The sequence below is a fragment of the Dermacentor albipictus genome, chromosome 7, assembly GCF_038994185.2.
Source record: "Dermacentor albipictus isolate Rhodes 1998 colony chromosome 7, USDA_Dalb.pri_finalv2, whole genome shotgun sequence".
Taxonomy (NCBI): domain Eukaryota; kingdom Metazoa; phylum Arthropoda; class Arachnida; order Ixodida; family Ixodidae; genus Dermacentor; species Dermacentor albipictus.
The window spans coordinates 44,319,526-44,342,910 of NC_091827.1; the positions used below are offsets into that span (position 1 = coordinate 44,319,526).

At 43.2% G+C, this 23,385-nt stretch overlaps 1 protein-coding gene across 1 annotated transcript; it reads right to left on the bottom strand.

The window, feature by feature from the left end:
• Window positions 1-10,660: 10,660 nt before the first annotated feature.
• Polr1C (RNA polymerase I and III subunit C) lies at window positions 10,661-23,311 on the bottom strand. Its single transcript, XM_070522024.1, has 11 exons — window positions 23,103-23,311; window positions 22,916-22,987; window positions 22,503-22,610; window positions 22,139-22,271; window positions 20,271-20,387; window positions 20,128-20,177; window positions 19,925-19,990; window positions 17,168-17,234; window positions 15,586-15,708; window positions 13,213-13,329; window positions 10,661-10,864 (listed from the first exon to the last, which is right to left on the bottom strand). Exons 1-11 carry the CDS (start codon window positions 23,160-23,162, stop codon window positions 10,743-10,745), a joined length of 1,035 nt encoding a protein of 344 aa, XP_070378125.1. The 5' UTR covers window positions 23,163-23,311; the 3' UTR covers window positions 10,661-10,742.
• Between the last annotated feature and the right edge of the window lie 74 nt (window positions 23,312-23,385).

Below are 23,385 nucleotides of genomic sequence, written 5' to 3' on the forward strand. Positions count from 1 at the left end.
GGAGTTTATTGGACCTGCCCAAAACAATTATTTCCCTGGGCTATAGGCTTACCGTTTTTTCATTTTTCCGAGAAAACTATTCTCCGCTTATTCGCTTATTTATCGCGTCAATCGGCATCAGCACGTGCGTGCGAAGTGATCCATGCAAAGAACGAGCACTTTCAAGAGAGTTTATTGGACCTGCCCAAAACAATTATTTCCCTGGGCTATAGGCTTACCGTTTTTTCATTTTTCCGAGAAAATTATTCTCCGCTTATTCGATTATTTATCGCGTAAATCGGCATCAGCACGTGCGTGCGAAGTGATCCATGCAAAGAACGAGCACTTTCAAGGGAGTTTATTGGACCTGCCCAAAACAATTATTTCCCTGGGCTATAGGCTTACCGTTTTTTCATTTTTCAGAGAAAATTATTCTCCGCTTATTCGCTTATTTATCGCGTAAATCGGCATCAGCACGTGCGTGCGAAGTGATCCATGCAAAGAACGAGCACTTTCAAGAGAGTTTATTGGACCTGCTCAAAACAATTATATCCCTGGGCTATAGGCTTACCGTTTTTTTCATTTTTCCGAGAAAATTATTCTCCGCTTATTCGCTTATTAATCGCGTAAATCGGCATCAGCACGTGCGTGCGAAGTGATCCATGCAAAGAACGAGCACTTTCAAGGGAGTTTATTGGACCTGCCCAAAACAATTATTTCCCTGGGCTATAGGCTTACCGTTTTTTCATTTTTCCGAGAAAATTATTCTCCGCTTATTCGATTATTTATCGCGTAAATCGGCATCAGCACGTGCGTGCGAAGTGATCCATGCAAAGAACGAGCACTTTCAAGGGAGTTTATTGGACCTGCCCAAAACAATAATTTCCCTGGGCTATAGGCTTACCGTTTTTTCATTTTTCCGAGAAAATTATTCTCCGCTTATTCACTTATTTATCGCGTAAATAGGCCTTAGCACGTGCGTGCGAAGTGATCCATGCAAAGAACGAGCACTTTCAAGAGAGTTTATTGGACCTGCCCAAAACAATTATATCCCTGGGCTATAGGCTTACCGTTTTTTTTTCATTTTTCCGGGAAAATTATTCTCCGCTTATTCGCTTATTAATCGCGTAAATCGGCATCAGCACGTGCGTGCGAAGTGATCCATGCAAAGAACGAGCACTTTCAAGGGAGTTTATTGGACCTGCCCAAAACAATTATTTTCATGGGCTATAGGCTTACCGTTTTTTTCATTTTTCCGAGAAAATTATTCTCCGCTTATTCGCTTATTTATCGCGTAAATCGGCATCAGCACGTGCGTGCGAAGTGATCCATGCAAAGAACGAGCACTTTCAAGGGAGTTTATTGGACCGGCCCAAAACAATAATTTCCCTGGGCTATAGGCTTACCGTTTTTTCATTTTTCCGAGAAAATTATTCTCCGCTTATTCGCTTATTTATCGCGTAAATCGGCATCAGCACGTGCGTGCCAAGTGATCCATGCAAAGAACGAGCACTTTCAAGAGAGTTTATTGGACCTGCCCAAAACAATTATTTCCCTGGGCTATAGGCTTACCGTTTTTTCATTTTTCCGAGAAAATTATTCTCCGCTTATTCGCTTATTTATCGCGTAAATAGGCCTTAGCACGTGCGTGCGAAGTGATCCATGCAAAGAACGAGCACTTTCAAGGGAGTTTATTGGACCTGCCCAAAACAATTATATCCCTGGGCTATAGGCTTACCGTTTTTTTTCATTTTTTCGAGAAAATTATTCTCCGCTTATTCGCTTATTAATCGCGTAAATCGGCATCAGCACGTGCGTGCGAAGTGATCCATGCAAAGAACGAGCACTTTCAAGGGAGTTTATTGGACCTGCCCAAAACAATTATTTCCCTGGGCTATAGGCTTACCGTTTTTTCATTTTTCCGAGAAAATTATTCTCCGCTTATTCGATTATTTATCGCGTAAATCGGCATCAGCACGTGCGTGCGAAGTGATCCATGCAAAGAACGAGCACTTTCAAGAGAGTTTATTGGACCTGCCCAAAACAATTATTTCCCTGGGCTATAGGCTTACCGTTATTTCATTTTTCCGAGAAAATTATTCTCCGCTTATTCGCTTATTTATCGCGTAAATCGGCATCAGCACGTGCGTGCGAAGTGATCCATGCAAAAAACGAGCACTTTCAAGGGAGTTTATTGGACCGGCCAAAAACAATAATTTGCCTGGGCTATAGGCTTACCGTTTTTTCATTTTTCAGAGAAAATTATTCTCCGCTTATTCGCTTATTTATCGCGTAAATCGGCATCAGCACGTGCGTGCGAAGTGATCCATGCAAAGCACAAGCACTTTCAAGGGAGTTTATTGGACCGGCCAAAAACAATAATTTCCCTTGGCTATAGGCTTACCGTTTTTTCATTTTTCCGAGAAAATTATTCTCCGCTTATTCGCTTATTTATCGCGTAAATCGGCATCAGCACGTGCGTGCGAAGTGATCCATGCAAAGAACGAGCACTTTCAAGGGAGTTTATTGGACCGGCCAAAAACAATAATTTCCCTGGGCTATAGGCTTACCGTTTTTTCATTTTTCAGAGAAAATTATTCTCCGCTTATTCGCTTATTTATCGCGTAAATCGGCATCAGCACGTGCGTGCGAAGTGATCCATGCAAAGAACGAGCACTTTCAAGGGAGTTTATTGGACCGGCCAAAAACAATAATTTGCCTGGGCTATAGGCTTACCGTTTTTTCATTTCTCAGAGAAAATTATTCTCCGCTTATTCGCTTATTTATCGCGTAAATCGGCATCAGCACGTGCGTGCGAAGTGATCCATGCAAAGAACGAGCACTTTCAAGGGAGTTTATTGGACCGGCCAAAAACAATAATTTCCCTGGGCTATAGGCTTACCGTTTTTTCATTTTTCCGAGAAAATTATTCTCCGCTTATTCGCTTATTTATCGCGTAAATCGGCATCAGCACGTGCGTGCGAAGTGATCCATGCAAAGAACGAGCACTTTCAAGGGAGTTTATTGGACCGGCCAAAAACAATAATTTCCCTGGGCTATAGGCTTACCGTTTTTTCATTTTTCAGAGAAAATTATTCTCCGCTTAATCGCTTATTTATCGCGTAAATCGGCATCAGCACGTGCGTGCGAAGTGATCCATGCAAAGAACGAGCACTTTCAAGAGAGTTTATTGGACCTGCCCAAAACAATTATTTCCCTGGGCTATAGGCTTACCGTTTTTTCATTTTTCCGAGAAAATTATTCTCCGCTTATTCGCTTATTTATCGCGTAAATCGGCATCAGCACGTGCGTGCGAAGTGATCCATGCAAAGAACAAGCACTTTCAAGGGAGTTTATTGGACCGGCCAAAAACAATAATTTCCCTTGGCTATAGGCTTACCGTTTTTTCATTTTTCCGAGAAAATTATTCTCCGCTTATTCGCTTATTTATCGCGTAAATCGGCAACAGCACGTGCGTGCGAAGTGATCCATGCAAAGAACGAGCACTTTCAAGGGAGTTTATTGGACCGGCCAAAAACAATAATTTGCCTGGGCTATAGGCTTACCGTTTTTTCATTTTTCAGAGAAAATTATTCTCCGCTTATTCGCTTATTGATCGCGTAAATCGGCATCAGCACGTGCGTGCGAAGTGATCCATGCAAAGAACGAGCACTTTCAAGGGAGTTTATTGGACCGGCCCAAAACAATAATTTCTTTGGGCTATAGGCTTACCGTTTTTTCATTTTTCCGAGAAAATTATTCTCCGCTTATTCGCTTATTTATCGCGTAAATCGGCATCAGCACGTGCGTGCGAAGTGATCCATGCAAAAAACGAGCACTTTCAAGGGAGTTTATTGGACCGGCCAAAAACAATAATTTGCCTGGGCTATAGGCTTACCGTTTTTTCATTTCTCAGAGAAAATTATTCTCCGCTTATTCGCTTATTTATCGCGTAAATCGGCATCAGCACGTGCGTGCGAAGTGATCCATGCAAAGAACGAGCACTTTCAAGGGAGTTTATTGGACCGGCCAAAAACAATAATTTCCCTGGGCTATAGGCTTACCGTTTTTTCATTTTTCCGAGAAAATTATTCACCGCTTATTCGCTTATTTATCGCGTAAATCGGCATCAGCACGTGCGTGCGAAGTGATCCATGCAAAGAACGAGCACTTTCAAGGGAGTTTATTGGACCGGCCAAAAACAATAATTTCCCTGGGCTATAGGCTTACCGTTTTTTCATTTTTCAGAGAAAATTATTCTCCGCTTAATCGCTTATTTATCGCGTAAATCGGCATCAGCACGTGCGTGCGAAGTGATCCATGCAAAGAACGAGCACTTTCAAGGGAGTTTATTGGACCGGCCAAAAACAATAATTTCCCTGGGCTATAGGCTTACCGTTTTTTCATTTTTCAGAGAAAATTATTCTCCGCTTATTCGCTTATTTATCGCGTAAATCGGCATCAGCACGTGCGTGCGAAGTGATCCATGCAAAGAACGAGCACTTCCAAGGGAGTTTATTGGACCGGCCAAAAACAATAATTTGCCTGGGCTATAGGCTTACCGTTTTTTCATTTCTCAGAGAAAATTATTCTCCGCTTATTCGCTTATTTATCGCGTAAATCGGCATCAGCACGTGCGTGCGAAGTGATCCATGCAAAGAACGAGCACTTTCAAGGGAGTTTATTGGACCTGCCCAAAACAATTATATCCCTGGGCTATAGGCTTACCGTTTTTTTTTTCATTTTTTCGAGAAAATTATTCTCCGCTTATTCGCTTATTAATCGCGTAAATCGGCATCAGCACGTGCGTGCGAAGTGATCCATGCAAAGAACGAGCACTTTCAAGGGAGTTTATTGGACCTGCCCAAAACAATTATTTCCCTGGGCTATAGGCTTACCGTTTTTTCATTTTTCCGAGAAAATTATTCTCCGCTTATTCGCTTATTAATCGCGTAAATCGGCATCAGCACGTGCGTGCGAAGTGATCCATGCAAAGAACGAGCACTTTCAAGGGAGTTTATTGGACCTGCCCAAAACAATTATTTCCCTGGGCTATAGGCTTACCGTTTTTTCATTTTTCCGAGAAAATTATTCTCCGCTTATTCGATTATTTATCGCGTAAATCGGCATCAGCACGTGCGTGCGAAGTGATCCATGCAAAGAACGAGCACTTTCAAGGGAGTTTATTGGACCTGCCCAAAACAATAATTTCCCTGGGCTATAGGCTTACCGTTTTTTCATTTTTCCGAGAAAATTATTCTCCGCTTATTCACTTATTTATCGCGTAAATAGGCCTTAGCACGTGCGTGCGAAGTGATCCATGCAAAGAACGAGCACTTTCAAGAGAGTTTATTGGACCTGCCCAAAACAATTATATCCCTGGGCTATAGGCTTACCGTTTTTTTTTCATTTTTCCGGGAAAATTATTCTCCGCTTATTCGCTTATTAATCGCGTAAATCGGCATCAGCACGTGCGTGCGAAGTGATCCATGCAAAGAACGAGCACTTTCAAGGGAGTTTATTGGACCTGCCCAAAACAATTATTTTCATGGGCTATAGGCTTACCGTTTTTTTCATTTTTCCGAGAAAATTATTCTCCGCTTATTCGCTTATTTATCGCGTAAATCGGCATCAGCACGTGCGTGCGAAGTGATCCATGCAAAGAACGAGCACTTTCAAGGGAGTTTATTGGACCGGCCCAAAACAATAATTTCCCTGGGCTATAGGCTTACCGTTTTTTCATTTTTCCGAGAAAATTATTCTCCGCTTATTCGCTTATTTATCGCGTAAATCGGCATCAGCACGTGCGTGCGAAGTGATCCATGCAAAGAACGAGCACTTTCAAGAGAGTTTATTGGACCTGCCCAAAACAATTATTTCCCTGGGCTATAGGCTTACCGTTTTTTCATTTTTCCGAGAAAATTATTCTCCGCTTATTCGCTTATTTATCGCGTAAATAGGCCTTAGCACGTGCGTGCGAAGTGATCCATGCAAAGAACGAGCACTTTCAAGGGAGTGTATTGGACCTGCCCAAAACAATTATATCCCTGGGCTATAGGCTTACCGTTTTTTTTCATTTTTTCGAGAAAATTATTCTCCGCTTATTCGCTTATTAATCGCGTAAATCGGCATCAGCACGTGCGTGCGAAGTGATCCATGCAAAGAACGAGCACTTTCAAGGGAGTTTATTGGACCTGCCCAAAACAATTATTTCCCTGGGCTATAGGCTTACCGTTTTTTCATTTTTCCGAGAAAATTATTCTCCGCTTATTCGATTATTTATCGCGTAAATCGGCATCAGCACGTGCGTGCGAAGTGATCCATGCAAAGAACGAGCACTTTCAAGAGAGTTTATTGGACCTGCCCAAAACAATTATTTCCCTGGGCTATAGGCTTACCGTTATTTCATTTTTCCGAGAAAATTATTCTCCGCTTATTCGCTTATTTATCGCGTAAATCGGCATCAGCACGTGCGTGCGAAGTGATCCATGCAAAAAACGAGCACTTTCAAGGGAGTTTATTGGACCGGCCAAAAACAATAATTTGCCTGGGCTATAGGCTTACCGTTTTTTTCATTTTTCAGAGAAAATTATTCTCCGCTTATTCGCTTATTTATCGCGTAAATCGGCATCAGCACGTGCGTGCGAAGTGATCCATGCAAAGAACGAGCACTTTCAAGGGAGTTTATTGGACCGGCCAAAAACAATAATTTCCCTTGGCTATAGGCTTACCGTTTTTTCATTTTTCCGAGAAAATTATTCTCCGCTTATTCGCTTATTTATCGCGTAAATCGGCATCAGCACGTGCGTGCGAAGTGATCCATGCAAAGAACGAGCACTTTCAAGGGAGTTTATTGGACCGGCCAAAAACAATAATTTCCCTGGGCTATAGGCTTACCGTTTTTTCATTTTTCAGAGAAAATTATTCTCCGCTTATTCGCTTATTTATCGCGTAAATCGGCATCAGCACGTGCGTGCGAAGTGATCCATGCAAAGAACGAGCACTTTCAAGGGAGTTTATTGGACCGGCCAAAAACAATAATTTGCCTGGGCTATAGGCTTACCGTTTTTTCATTTCTCAGAGAAAATTATTCTCCGCTTATTCGCTTATTTATCGCGTAAATCGGCATCAGCACGTGCGTGCGAAGTGATCCATGCAAAGAACGAGCACTTTCAAGGGAGTTTATTGGACCGGCCAAAAACAATAATTTCCCTGGGCTATAGGCTTACCGTTTTTTCATTTTTCCGAGAAAATTATTCTCCGCTTATTCGCTTATTTATCGCGTAAATCGGCATCAGCACGTGCGTGCGAAGTGATCCATGCAAAGAACGAGCACTTTCAAGGGAGTTTATTGGACCGGCCAAAAACAATAATTTCCCTGGGCTATAGGCTTACCGTTTTTTCATTTTTCAGAGAAAATTATTCTCCGCTTAATCGCTTATTTATCGCGTAAATCGGCATCAGCACGTGCGTGCGAAGTGATCCATGCAAAGAACGAGCACTTTCAAGAGAGTTTATTGGACCTGCCCAAAACAATTATTTCCCTGGGCTATAGGCTTACCGTTTTTTCATTTTTCCGAGAAAATTATTCTCCGCTTATTCGCTTATTTATCGCGTAAATCGGCATCAGCACGTGCGTGCGAAGTGATCCATGCAAAGAACAAGCACTTTCAAGGGAGTTTATTGGACCGGCCAAAAACAATAATTTCCCTTGGCTATAGGCTTACCGTTTTTTCATTTTTCCGAGAAAATTATTCTCCGCTTATTCGCTTATTTATCGCGTAAATCGGCATCAGCACGTGCGTGCGAAGTGATCCATGCAAAGAACGAGCACTTTCAAGGGAGTTTATTGGACCGGCCAAAAACAATAATTTGCCTGGGCTATAGGCTTACCGTTTTTTCATTTTTCAGAGAAAATTATTCTCCGCTTATTCGCTTATTGATCGCGTAAATCGGCATCAGCACGTGCGTGCGAAGTGATCCATGCAAAGAACGAGCACTTTCAAGGGAGTTTATTGGACCGGCCCAAAACAATAATTTCTTTGGGCTATAGGCTTACCGTTTTTTTCATTTTTCCGAGAAAATTATTCTCCGCTTATTCGCTTATTTATCGCGTAAATCGGCATCAGCACGTGCGTGCGAAGTGATCCATGCAAAAAACGAGCACTTTCAAAGGAGTTTATTAGACCGGCCAAAAACAATAATTTGCCTGGGCTATAGGCTTACCGTTTTTTTCATTTTTCAGAGAAAATTATTCTCCGCTTATTCGCTTATTTATCGCGTAAATCGGCATCAGCACGTGCGTGCGAAGTGATCCATGCAAAGAACGAGCACTTTCAAGGGAGCTTATTGGACCTGCCCAAAACAATTATTTCCCTGGGCTATAGGCTTACCGTTTTTTCATTTTTCCGAGAAAATTATTCTCCGCTTATTCGCTTATTTATCGCGTAAATCGGCATCAGCACGTGCGTGCGAAGTGATCCATGCAAAGAACGAGCACTTTCAAGGGAGTTTATTGGACCGGCCAAAAACAATAATTTCCCTTGGCTATAGGCTTACCGTTTTTTCATTTTTCCGAGAAAATTATTCTCCGCTTATTCGCTTATTTATCGCGTAAATCGGCATCAGCACGTGCGTGCGAAGTGATCCATGCAAAGAACGAGCACTTTCAAGGGAGTTTATTGGACCGGCCAAAAACAATAATTTCCCTTGGCTATAGGCTTACCGTTTTTTCATTTTTCCGAGAAAATTATTCTCCGCTTATTCGCTTATTTATCGCGTAAATCGGCATCAGCACGTGCGTGCGAAGTGATCCATGCAAAGAACGAGCACTTTCAAGGGAGTTTATTGGACCGGCCAAAAACAATAATTTCCCTTGGCTATAGGCTTACCGTTTTTTCATTTTTCCGAGAAAATTATTCTCCGCTTATTCGCTTATTTATCGCGTAAATCGGCATCAGCACGTGCGTGCGAAGTGATCCATGCAAAGAACGAGCACTTTCAAGGGAGTTTATTGGACCGGCCAAAAACAATAATTTGCCTGGGCTATAGGCTTACCGTTTTTTCATTTTTCAGAGAAAATTATTCTCCGCTTATTCGCTTATTGATCGCGTAAATCGGCATCAGCACGTGCGTGCGAAGTGATCCATGCAAAAAACGAGCACTTTCAAGGGAGTTTATTGGACCGGCCAAAAACAATAATTTGCCTGGGCTATAGGCTTACCGTTTTTTCATTTTTCAGAGAAAATTATTCTCCGCTTATTCGCTTATTTATCGCGTAAATCGGCATCAGCACGTGCGTGCGAAGTGATCCATGCAAAGAACGAGCACTTTCAAGGGAGCTTATTGGACCGGCCCAAAACAATAATTTCCCTGGGCTATAGGCAGTGGCGTAGCTAGGTCGTCTGGCACCCGAGGCCCATAGGTCTTCTGTCACCCCCCCCCCCCCCCCGGTGTAACCGGCGGAAAGGGTGTCTTCAGGCGTATATGACACCCCTCCCCCCCCCCGCCACTGGCCCCTTGCACCCGGGGCCCACGGCCCCCCGGCCCCCCGGCCCCCCCTGTTGCTACGCCACTGTGCACCGCTAACGTGCCCCCTTCCCTCTCCCTCCTAGCACACGCACGTCTCCCTGCTCTCCAACTTGCGCATGTGAGGAGACGGCGTGCACCCTCCCCACCTTCCTCCCTCGCGAGAGCGAGAAGACACTGCCACATCAAGACACTGCCGCATCCTTTCCGACTCACCCTTGCACCTACAGCATATGGTGCACAGCCGCAATGTTGTCACAATTGCACTATATACGGATCACGGCAATGGCGACAGCGGTAATTCACCTGAAGTGTCCGTACAGTTGTTACCAAAAAAAAAAAAAAAAACTGGCATCCCACCAGAAGTAGCACAAAAGCATTAAGGAAACTTGGAACGGGTTCTTCAGAAAAAAAGCACTTCACAGTTACAGGAACACTCACCCTGGTCTTGGTACCCAATCTTGCATTACAGACTTTCTGAGTTGGTTGCCACACAAACTGAGCTGACCAGAAGGCTAGCAATCGGTAGGGAGAGAGCACATTACTTGACAACTAAAAGCACAGGAACACAGAACAAGCAAATGAGAATCATCCTAAAGTATCTTTTCACGTGCTCAAGCACCCAGTTTTGAGATGACATTACATTTTGTTTGTAGATCATGCCCATAACGTGCTGCACAGACTGAATGCGCACCATCCCAGCCTGAAACAAACAAGCTAACTAACACAAACAAGAAAAATGTTTCCACACAGATACACTTGTCTTGAGCCAGGAACAGATTACCTAAACTACCTATTTCCTTGTATGCATGTGAGACTGCATTCTCATCTGCATCCACGATCCACTCTTCAAAGGAACACTTATACACTATAACAAGATAAAAAATGACTGAGAGGGTGCATTATGCTGAAATCTACACATTAAAAAAAAGGCTGTGCTTTCACGCCTTAATTTTGCTGTAACTGCCACAATTCAACAGTAATTGTTAGCCAAGCACTAAACAGGTGTTCTCTTTAACAGTGGAGTGTACTTGACCTACGTTCTTAGCCACACATGGTTGCCTCACAAGGGCTAATGTTCTAGAGCACATGTGAGCAGAGGCAATCCTCTGCGCACTTGTGAACAGAAAAAACGAAAATGTTCACATGAAGCTTTGGGTACTGCTGTTTTATTGTAGCCAGTGACCCCCAATGATCGGATGAATCTTCACAGTTGTCAGCTTTCCCACGGCAAGTCAGCCATGAACCTGCACGTGTTCCAGCTCATCGAGGAACATCTGACACTTGGACATGAGCACCTTGATGGCTTCTGTGACGAGGAGGTCAGGTGTGTAGGCACCCGTGGATTCCACAGAAACTGAAAATATAAAGACGGAGCTTTATATATACATGTTTTTTTTTTCTATTTTCTTTTCCCCCTGGAAATGCATGTAGGCTGATGCAAGGTAGCCGTATTTATTCTATTCTAATGCACCCTTGACTGCAGTGCGCTCCTCGATTATCATACTTCAAAACATGCAACATGCAGTACCCTTGGTTGTACCCTGACCGTTCATTGTAAGAGAAAGAAATGGTGACTTCTCCTCATTGAAAGGAGGAGGAGGAATAAACGTTCATAGTGCGCAACATCGAGAAGGTGTTCTTTCTTCGCTCTAGGTGGGCGGGCTCTCTCTGTCCAGAAAAGCGTTGGCTAATGGGGCAGTCCGTGCTCGGTCCACCAGACTTCGCTGATCCTCTAGGCTCAGTGCCGTTAACATTGCCTCCCATGTTTCTTTGACAGCTTGTAGCAGTTCTGCCGCTTAATCTTGAGCGTTTTTCTCGCGGTGTGGGCACACCAACACCACGTGTTGGAGGGTGTTTGTTGCATCACAGAATCGGCATAGGTACGAGAATTGTGTGGGGCGCATCCGCTGCACGAGAATTCCACGGACATATATGCATTCGTTTGTAGTCTGTGGAGGGCAGTTGGTTCCTCCTCGCTTAATTTTGGGCATGGTAGTGAATACTCTCTTCTTTCAAGTCAGTAGTGCTGCAATATCGCAGCGTAGTTGGGAAAAAGGAAGGGTTAATACTCCGAGGTTGCTGGCAGTGCGATTTGGATTTGGCGTCGCTGAGGTGAGCCGTTAGTAAGGACGGACAGTAGAAAAAGTATAAATGTAAAGAAAAAAACAACTGGTTCATCCCTCTTTCACATAAATTGGTCCTAACATGAAAGTGAGAAAAGATGGCAGTTTCATTGCACATTCACAAATACAAGTCCGTAAATGTGCAGTCACTTATTAATTACAGCTTGACCCGACACAATGAAAGTCAGGGCAAGCGCACGAAGCATGTGGTGCTGTCCTGCATAGAGAGCAGCCTGGACGTCACCAAGCATTATAGGTGTATCCGAAGCAACAGTCATCTGTATATGGCGTGAGTGCGTCATTAGAGCTCTGGTGACATCACGCGCTGGCCCATGCACATGTTCAAAGTTGAGTCACCGCGGCACAACTGAACACTGACGGTTGTCCCCTACCTGAAACGCTGTCACTCGTAGATGCTGACTACCCTTCTAGGTGCCCATGGTGCTGCTGGGCACTTTGTCCCCAAAATTACTCGGTGATATGATTAATGATACCCAAATAACGTCATTGCAACAAATATACATCATGAAGAGATTGATTCCTTTAATGAAATGAACCTTTCAAGCCTTTCTATTGCTACTTTCCCAACCATTAAGTAGGCACGAAATGATAAAATATTGTGATTTAGTAGTTTGTGCCGCTACACAAAGACGTTTTGAAGAGAAGAGGAACATGATGTGACGCTGACATCAATAAGTGGTATCGTTATGCCATGTGGTTTCAAGCTAGGCGTCCTCCCTGTATATATATCCTTTTCAGCGCTTACCAGGAATTCACTAGTAGCGTGTTCAAGGCGGTACACCAAACAATTCACAGTCTCAGCTGCCTTTCTCACACATTGGAGAAGTTATTCTTCCCATTCTTCCCCATAGTATTTGGCGGAGCTGTGGAGCAAACTTGCCACACTCCTCTGGATCTGGATCTCCGCAGTGGACGACACATCTGTTCTGCTGCCATGGCTAACTATACTCAGACAACATTGCAAGTTGTCCTCTCCTACCCACTTGATTCAGGAACCTTCACTGGCACCGACAACATCAACATAGAAGAATGGTTGGTGCACTACCAACGCGTCAGCAACCACAGCAGGTGGGATGCCACACTTATGCTGGCTAATATATTTTTCTTGTGAGGCACCATGAAGGTACGGTTTGAGACGCATGAATCCGACTTTACTACTTGGGACACGTGCAAAAAGAAGCTGCGCGATCTCTTTGGAAACCCTGTTGTCATGGCTACCACGTTCCAGACTTATTGCGATGCACAGGAAATTTTCTTGCCCATTTTTTTTTTTTTAATGGGTTAGAAGCGTGCTGGAATTGGGTAAACATGGTAGAGGCTGCCTGAACAAGCTGCAATCAAGTTGTGGAGAAGTCCACGTCGAAACAAAGAGGACAAGGCACGAAGCTTTCATTGTAATAAACGCTGCAGCCACCAAGTACAGCTGGTCTGAGAGTTGGCGCAGCCATAATAAACAGTATTTCTCCCCATGGCGGCACTGAAAATGCCCTTGAAGTTCCACAAACTTAAAGAACACTGCAAATGTATTCAAAAAAAGAAGAAAGCAAGATCCACTCACAGATGAAGTGGTCCTTGACTCGCGTCAGCTCGACAGCGTCCTTGAGGTCGTCGAACCTAAACACGTTACGACTGCAGGTGTCGGCCCTCGCATTGGCAACCCTGGCCACTTTGTGACCTGAAGCAGCAATGGAAAATATCATTCCAGTGTTACCACACAGTGCAGGCATGTGCACATGCACCAAACTTTCCAACCACACCTCCTTGACCAGTAGAAAGCAGCGCTGGCCAGTTCAGACCTGCTCGAATGGCTATGGCTGGTAAGGTGGGCATAGGAGACAGTTACTGCTGTGGGGCTTCTGGACTAAGGAGCCTACCTACCGGCAAGCAAAGAAGCTTGAGCAGCTTCAATACTCGTTCTATTTTCAATAAATGCGTTGTTCTACTACTACTACTACTACTACTACTACTACTACTACTACTACTACTACTACTACTACTACTACTACTACTACTACTACTACTACTGAAAGGCTAAGAATTAAAATAGAAAGAATGCAGGCTTCAGATAACAAATTTTTAATGACAGCTCGACTACTATTTACCAATCACAGCTGATCGATTCATCAGTTGAACACCCTGAAACTGCATGAGTAATGAGAGATGCCTTAGTGGAGGGTTCTAGATTAATTTTGGTGACACGAAGTTCCTCTACACGCACTTATATCTAAATATACAAACATTCTTGCAACCTTCACTGAACTCTGCCAACATCAGCCGAGAATCAGTGGCTAAAAAAATAAAGAAAGCTCAAATGCAAAACTCTAAAGCCCCTGAGCCAACACAATGAGTGCCTCTCATTAGAGTGTTTTAATTGAGCATCTTTACGGTACGCTCCGCTACTAGCTGCCCCACAAAGCCACAGCGGAGGGGCGGGTGATTTTCACGTTTTCACGTTTAGCGGAGCGGAGCGGACCTTTCGTAGTTGCAGCGCCCTCTGGCTGAATTCAGGGTAATGAAAGAAAATAAAAACACTTCATGATCACTCTTATACAGTAAAACGTATATATATATATATATATATATATGTATATATATAACTTATTTCTCCATGAAGCATCTAGACGTGCGCTTGTAATGTGTTACCAGTACATTTTATCCAATGGAAAATAAAGCGCTGTCTTGGGGAACGCCACATGTTAGCCAGCCCGCTTGCTTCCTGCATCCAATCCAATCCGTTCTGACGCCAACGCTAGCCAAAGTGCTGCGCGGCACGCTCCGCTCAGGCAGCTTCTAAGCGGACCGTGTTCCTCGCTCTGCTATCCCGCTTACGGCTAAGCGGACGGCGCATGCGCATTCGCGCTTCCGCTCCGCTTAACTGCTTAGCGGAGCGTAAACACACTCAACTAAGGCACTCTATTAATCCACGAAATGTCTCGTTCCTGAAGGTAGTAATAATATATTATGATCTTATTTACACCTTCTGGAAACAAATGCATGAAATACCTAACCAGGAAAGACACGACCTACAGTCACTAAAGACTTTGACAGACTCAACTGCAATTAGCATCTACATAATTCAACGCGTTGTGCAAATCGTTGCAGCATGAGATGCCAATACGGACCAAGATGGCGAGGCCCGAGACACACATTGTCACTTTTGCAGCTTGGACAAGCTTGCGTTCGCACTCCTCAAATTCTCCCCTATGGCACTTAATTTTATGTACTCTTTCCATTGTCCTTTCCCACACTAGTTTGCAGAGCAATTTCTTTCAAAGATAAAACACATGTTCAGTCAATCAATGTGCCTGTTTCGACATGGCATTTGCAATGAGTACAGTGCCAGCCGCATTATTTTCCTAGGTTTTTATTGCGACAACAAACATACAGACACTTGAGGCATGCTTGATGCATCGCTGTTGCCATTGTGCCCGCCCAGCTACAACAATGCATGCTCAGCCTTACAGGAGGTCACATGATCTGTCATGAGTGCAAGAACAAGGGTGCAAGGATGAGTCGAAAAGGCCGGTGCCTTGATGCACATTGCCTTACCGCACACCCAGTGTTGGAGGTCACATGCTCTCGCAAGTTTTGCAGTCATGACACAGTGAAATGAACAGTGAGCTACGAGATGTTCAATTGGCACAAGGTCATGCGCACCCTGCTGCCGGCATCCCTCGCCAAGCCAGTGTTACGACCTTGAGTGCTTGTGGTCACTGAGTGAACGCTGTTCATGGGTGTCATGGGCGCGCGACATCACACATCTTTGTTCGTAAGCGAATGTTTGCTGCAACTCATACTGCCCATAAAACTACTGTAAGCCTTACATCGTGTAATGTGACTTTCTTCCTAACTGAAGTCAGAATTCAATTCTGGAGACATCATAGTGAGGCTTGCAACCGGAGGAAACGACACAAGGCTTCATGCAACTGACCGTCCGGGTCATCATCCAGCTTGATGACTCCCTCAGAGAAGCAGCTCTGAAGCCGCTCCGCCTGTTCGTCCAGCACAGGGCGCAGAAGTCGTATCTCCGGGAGGAGGCGGTAAGATGCCGTGGCTGCGTGGTAAGGAGAGCAACAATTGGGCGTTCAACTGCCGTGACGAGCAGTGTTGTCATCATGGCAACTTTTCTCTCTCTCGTTTCTCTTTTCTTCTGTCTTTTTTCTTTCTTTCTTTCTTTTTTTTTTAAACGACAAGAATGCCACTTAACCCCTTTGTGCCTTGCTATTATTCTGAATCATGGGCAAAAATGGCCAATTCTTTTACTGAGGAATAGCTTAAGAATAACAATGAAGACAACATCATAAGCATGTACGCAGTTATAAAAAATTTCAATGAGTTATTGCTAAACTGATGCTTAACAGCACTACTATACTAAAGAACTTCAAGAAAATTAGAAGAATTGTAGAGGCGAAAATGAAAATTCCAAGATCCCGAAAAGCACTGCGGACAAGTTGAGCCCTTCTATGGCAAACTAGCAAATTTCATGCAGAAATTTTTTTTTCTTTACAGATTGGCAAGAGTGACAACCCAGATATTTCTGAAGCCACCACATAATCTTTTTGAAGGGACAGTGAAGAGCAACAATAAATTATGTTAGACTGCGTACATTGAGAATAAACACTCCAATAAACTGATGTAGTTGCACTCACTGAGGTGGACCAACTGCAATCATCGTCGCTAGAAAAGCAACTGTTTTACAAGATGCTATAAGTGGCAAAACTATTCACCTTACAAATAGAAAAAGCCGCACAGTGAGGAGATGTATGAATAAAAATGGATACTTACAGCACTACACACTCATCTGTTTTTTGTAACAAGCCCTCAAAAGTTTCACCCTAAGCTAGTAACTAATTCTGGATGCTCTAATCTTGCATACAAGCAGTCTCAAGTGCGAGTCTGTTGTTTTTCTTCGGTCAAAAACAAGATTTTAAGAATTCAGGCCGTAAAGGAGTACCGACATAATAGTTTGGATTTTTTATATTTTTGCATTGAATGAAGGTCCTCGACTACTAAAACATAAAAAAAGATTACTGGAATGTTTCGAAGCACCCTAAACAATTTAATAGCTTTTCTGCAACCAGTTTCGGCTTCATTTCCCAAGAGGTGACTGCATCATGATGTCACGATGCAGAAAGCGTACTGTGGTAGCAGGACACTGTGGCATTTTGTCGCTCAGCCGGTCATCTGCCATGCTGCTACATCGGCCTATACGTTGACTAACATCATAGCAGACGACAGCGAGGCTGCAGTGAGTGCCGTAGCGTTGCCCCCCCCCCCAATGTCCCGCTTCCACATGACCGGCTTCTCTGTCACAACATCCCAACACTGGCAGCTCCTGGAATATAAAACCAAAACAAGGTGTAGAAAAGCTGTTAATTTATTTGGCATGCTCGGCTTTCCAGTATTTTTTTTTTATGCTTTCGAATCGAAGTTTAGGAATTTCATGAAGAGTCGAACGCATGATGCCCGCACACTAGCGCCAAACCTGCTTGAACACAAGCAATGCCACTCACCTACAGGCGAGAACTTTGCATGAACCTGGCCTGTACCTTTCATGCAATGCAGCTTCAGGTCAATCTCCTGCGCAGAAAACATATGGAAAAAGAGACTGTAAAGGAACGGACACTGTACAAGATTCCCTAATTCGACTTATTCAGCAATGCCCAGTTACAACAAAAGATCTCATCCATTCAGTGCTTCTTCCACTCCTCCCCAGACAAAAAAAAAGCCAAGTGCAATATGTGAGGGGGGAACCTTTAACTCGCGGTAAAAATCTATTTCCCCAGCAGTGTTGCTGACGTCGCAATGACATGCCTATTCCATACATATGCATCTTTGAGCTCTTAAAGGGAAGCTTTCTTTGCCTACCATGCCAGGTTTGGTGTGGCTGCTGCTGCTGTTGCCTGCTGGTTTCTCACCAGATAGATACGTATATGCCTGAATACAAGCTCCAGCAAAAAGGCTTATATTAGTCTTGTAATGCCTAGTGTCAAAACTAGTGCCATTAAGTGCACTTCTGTTCTGTGTAATAATAATTAATTAAAAAATATATATATTCCCATAAAACCTGTACATATAAAGTCGACTCATAGGCTCACAGCACAGAGGCCTCTTCTTAATGGAATACTAGCGCATTCCTATGTTCAACAGCTTATTTTGATTTATTTGATTTAGCCATTAAGTGTGTACCACTGTGTATGAAGTACAGAATTCTTAAACGTAGTTAAATCTGTGTTGTACTTCTCCGTGCATACAGTTGTCATTGCCTTTCTTCCCTTGATAAGTATTTGTCCTCATGAAATCGCTATGTAAACCTCTCACACTGTACATCCACCAGATTTGCTGTGGTGTTCGCAATTCAGTATAGCTTGTGAATCATGTAGTGCGTATTGTGCAAGATCAAAGTTGTGACCCTCGTGCTGCACAAACATAAACATTGCACGAGATCGCGCATTGCACAGGATGAACGTAAACACAGCTGTATGCCTCACCTGTTAGTTGCATAGTATTCAAATGGTCGCTTCATTAAAGTCTTCGCTTCACAATGATTCCAACATGCGCAGTGGGTCTGCATAATCTTTTTTTTTTCTCTTGTTCTTTTCTGTTTGCATTATCATTGCCATCGCTATCCACGCACTATCTATGCACTATCCCGCCATCACAGCCCATGTGTGAGAATTTGCTTGAATCGATAGCTTCTTACAGAAATAACACAGTTGAACGTTTGCACCAGTCAGTGCATGTCCTTGTTCATATTTCTCTGCATCTTTTCTTCATCGTGGCAAACCAACTAGACCAGCAACAAGTCTTGCTGATTTTCTATATATATGCAAACCCACGTGAAATGCAGGAATGCGCTTATCAGACAACTGCCACACCAATTCGAATTAAATCTGGTGCGTTAAGAGAATAAGTTGAATTCTGCCAGCTGCTGGAAGCAGAACTATCAATTTATGGCATCCAAGTTTTGTAGCACGAGTTGGCGAAAATTGGGGAACTTCAAGAAAATTGAAGCGCGTTTAAAACTCTTAACTCTGCATCCAAAACAAACATCACTATTTTGTAAACTGGATCCGTTAGGTTGACTAAAGCAGCCAAGCGTGATGCATTAGTTTACAGCTTGCATGAAATTATTACATTGCTTACGTCAGTTTGGCAAAGCCCTTTTCAAACTATAGTGGTATAATTCATACCCATTTAAAACATGTACAATTTGGTCTTTTGAGATAGATGCCATTTACAGAATTCTCATATCATTTCTTATCACTGAGTCAGAGTTGTAAAACTTAATGACTGGATTCTTCAATTTAAACTTTCAGTACTTTTTGCTATGAAAAATAAAAAGTGAGTGGCCTAAATAAAAGACTTCCTCCCAAAATTCAGATCTTAACCTTTTCCTCTTATAGTATGCAGGAAAAAAATGTCACCTACATTAGTTGAAAGGATGACATATGCAACAATTTCTTCATTCCTGCGTATTTAGATAGGAGCTCCCGACATAAAGCTTTCTCTTAGAAGCGATTAGTTAATGAAATATGTGCTGAACTTTCAAGCAGCAAGTGCAGACTCGACCACACAACAGTGTTTTCTCTTACAACTTTAAAAATGGAGCCAAACAACAGTTTGCAAGGCTTGGGTTTGCATTTCCAGAGTGTGTCCTCGATTGGACGCAACTTTCAGTAGTTGCATCAAGGAGCTACAATTCATTCTGCTTAGACAATTCCCATCTGAAACATGGAACAGACTCAACTTCCTTAAATATATTGAAAACATCAACTTTGCTGCTGTTTCTACTTAAAGTCAATACTGTGTACAGTATGTGCAACCATTAAAGAGAACCCGTAGTTAGTAACTTGCCACAAATTATTATTGAGATACGCCATAAAAACACACAGACTAATCTTGTGTACCAAAATACATGCAGCTGATTATATCAGCCACTTTTTTCCAATAAAGGCTAGGTAACTTTGCAGTTCTACTGACTATTTCAACTGTTTAGGTGTCACCTTTAACAGTAAACCATACCGTGCATGCAAACTGCACACCTTGAGTTAGCTTAGCGAAAGTATTTACAACTACAGAAAGAAAGAACATCAATAAAAAGAAAGGTGACAAGTATGTGCTTAATCATAGGATTAGGGTTGTGCCATGCAAAACAGGCATAGTTTTAAAACTGTTTAAGGTAAAATTAGGGTCCGATTCTATGGCTCATCTAGAGCAAGTCCTTCTTCCCCCACTCCCCCATTTTTTTTTGTAATTGCAAGCCTTACCTGGCCAGGTCTCAACTTCGCTAGGATAATGTCATCATGAACAGGCCTCGGTGGCTTGTTTCCAAACTGCAGCAGGTTGACAAGAAATAAGAACAGAAGAACAAAACAACATTACAATGCAAGAAAAGCATATAGTTCGAAGTATACAAAAGTTCATGCTGCGTAAACAGTCACAGAGGGATTCAGCTGCTAAAAGGACTCACAATTTCTGCTTGCGATCCAAGGGGGACCCATGTGAGGTGCTTTGTATACACTGCAAAGAAATAAAGCAGTAAAAGATATTGCGAGTTATTATTAAGTGTTTTGGTGCAAGACATGGTGATGAAAACAGTTTGCTGCCCCTCACCGACATGGTCCCTGTAAAGTTCATCTGGAATGGTTGCATCCTTTGGAGCATGTGGATTTTTGGTGCACTTTACCTTAAGCTCAAATTCAACTGTGTCCTCGGGAGAGCCATCACTTTCTGAAAAATGAACACACAAGTGCAAAAAAGTTTAAATTTCCCTTTACTACAGCATGCTTATATACTTCAAGAAGGCTAGGACAGCACCAAATTATGCATGTTTCATATGTGAGATAAGTCATGGTCAAACAATCACCACACAAAAATCGTTCAAAAATATCGTTTTGAATTCACTGTGATCTTCGTGTCGGTCACTAAAATCGTAACCCACCCAAGACAAATGTAACTGACCCTGACTGAAATCAAGCATGACTAAATAAAGAGCGCTTGAACTTCTTTAAAGGCTCAACTGCAAATGAGAAATCTGTGCCTGTGCTCAGCTATGCCCCATGGGGTTATGTCAACCCGCATCTTTCCGCAATCTAAAGAGCAAGGAACTACCGGACTGCCATCGTTTCAGAGTAATTATAGATTAGTAATATTTTGACACCATTGCGTCTAATTACATTGCTGTCAGATTTCACGGGTGGTTCCCGAACCACAGCGGGCTCGTAAATTTGTTACATAGTGGCAGCTGCATATCAGTCTACAATGAACATAGAGCAGCAAGTATTTTTCAAAATGAAGTTGTAATATCAAAGAAACAGCCACCAACAATTCTTGCTCGCCTTTGCTACACTTCCAACCAAGGGCGCTCTCTCCTTCTCACAGAGTGCTTCTCTAAGAGATTCATTGGTACTCGAGTCAGTACCAAACATTACATTGGCATTCTTGCCCCTCACTGATTGGCCAATCGACAGGTTTCACCCTGGTGATGTCACACGACTGACCCTGCTGGTATCGAGATGTGTGAAGAAGAAAACGTAAAAGCCTGGAGAGGAGCACGGGATTATTATTATTTTTTTTTAATTGGAGGGGTATAGTTAGGGGAGCGGTCAAACTTGCCTAAGCTTGCCAGCAAGCAACGACTGACTTCCCCACAGCATATGGAGCTGCTATGTTCGTCAAAGGTTGACATCATGGCATTTTGTACACTATGCCTTTATTTAAAATATGTTCAAAAATGCCAGAGGTGGTTAGGAGCTCTTGGAACCCTTTGACTGGAACTCCTGAAACAACTCGGGCAGCACCCTCGCACAACCCTTGCCACTCCCAAGCAAACTCATTTCGCATTTTCAGTGCACTCCCTGTCTCTTCGGAAGCAACTCGTGCAAAAAAAATAACATTGTGCTCTTGTGCCATCCATAGAGAAGTCATCTAAACACACAAATACCCTGAAAGGTAAATTTCTGAATGCAGGCAGAGCAAACGCCCCAGTGCTCAGCCATGGCAAACCAGCTTGGCAGGTCTGTCCACACACTGACATGTGACGAAATTTATGGATACTTGATGAATTAGTAATTGGAAGAAACCAACGACGGAGACGCAGTTTCTATGTAGCATGAAATGTTTACTGAGCCAACAAGAGAAAAAAGGACAGCTGGTACTGAGTATCGGAAGGGCAGCCGTGGCCGCGACCAGTACGGCATGTCCATCTGTCCAGAATATGACAGACGAAGGAATTTGTGAACTGTTCACAAATACTAAAATGGGAGAAAATGGTCCCGAAAAACCTGCTTTTATGTACCATGATATGTCCACTGAACCAACGTGTGAAAAGAACCCGGCAGGGACCGTGCAGCAGTCATAAAAAAAGATTTGGCAAGGGTTAAAGAAAGAAAAAATGCAACCTTTCCCAGAGCGCATGTAATACAAGAAACCCAATACTTGCAATTGACGCCTAAGATACGAAACTGCAGTTCATGCCTTACCGCTTTCCCTGTATTCAAACATCCGTGGGTCAATGTTGAAAGGCACCAAGCCAATCCGATGTGCCAGCACCTCGTCCTGGATGATGCTCGTGTTGTTGTACAGGTACACTTTGTCAGGCGCCATTGTTGGCACCTGCAAGACATGACAGAAGCAGTTCTTGAAAGCCCAGAAATGTACAGTGATTGTCGAAACCAAGCAGGCCATTTAGCTTATGACCTGCGTCATTGCCTGGCACTCCATGGATGTTCCTGCCGTGCCATACCAAGAGCGTGCTTCACTGGCCACACATGTGAAATGGCTTACCTACAATTTTTATATTCTGTACGTGTAATGGAAAAGCGTGCACACGACATTGCTACGTACCTCTGCGAGCAGTATCCTGCGAATGGCGTTCGCGATTGCCGGGTTGAGGCCTACCATGTCGAACTCCATGGTCATGTCGTCCAGGGAGATGATTCCAACCTTAAATCTCTAAGAGCGAGAGACAAAGGTGGCATTGAATATGCATTAGTGCATTTTGGTATGCCCGAGGACGTTACACTATACACTTTTGCTAAAGAAATCGAAGAAAAACAGGAGCTTTTTTTTTTTTTTTCACTTGTGTACCGCTTTTTCTCTTTGCAAGGTTTAGACAGCTTGATACGCAACGACGAGATATGTTAATTACATTTTGTCGGTCCGACGCGTTTGGTGAGACCGCTTAACAGGATAATTTGATGGCTCTTGATGAGGACGTTAGTTAAAGGCACTGTTAGCGAACGAATGAATTCACTTACCTTAGTAAACTTTTGGATATCCCAGCTGTCATCCACGCCCGGCCTAGCGCCGCAGTGATCAACAGTTTCAGTCTACAAAGATCACGCGAGGAAAGAGATTATAACAATCAATTGGCATATAACTGAAGGTAAACGTTACCACGCAGCGCATGCAACAGGTTTCGTATTGAACTGCACGACCACTTACATGAAGCAAGTCATGTTCACGAAGATGAACGTGCGTTCGCATTCTCTCCAAGTGCGTCATGATTCAATGTTTATGTTGTCCTTCCAAATCTACAAATGAGCAGAGCCGTCACTAAGAAACCGGCAACCAGAAAGGTACACGAGGTTCACGATCACTCAGCATTTGAAAAAGCACGTGCAGAGCCGCTTGCCGGTGCTGCACAAGAAATTGTGCGAGAAGAAACAATGGACAGATGACTACTGTAAACAAAGTTGCAAACCAACTGGATAAACAAGGCAAATTA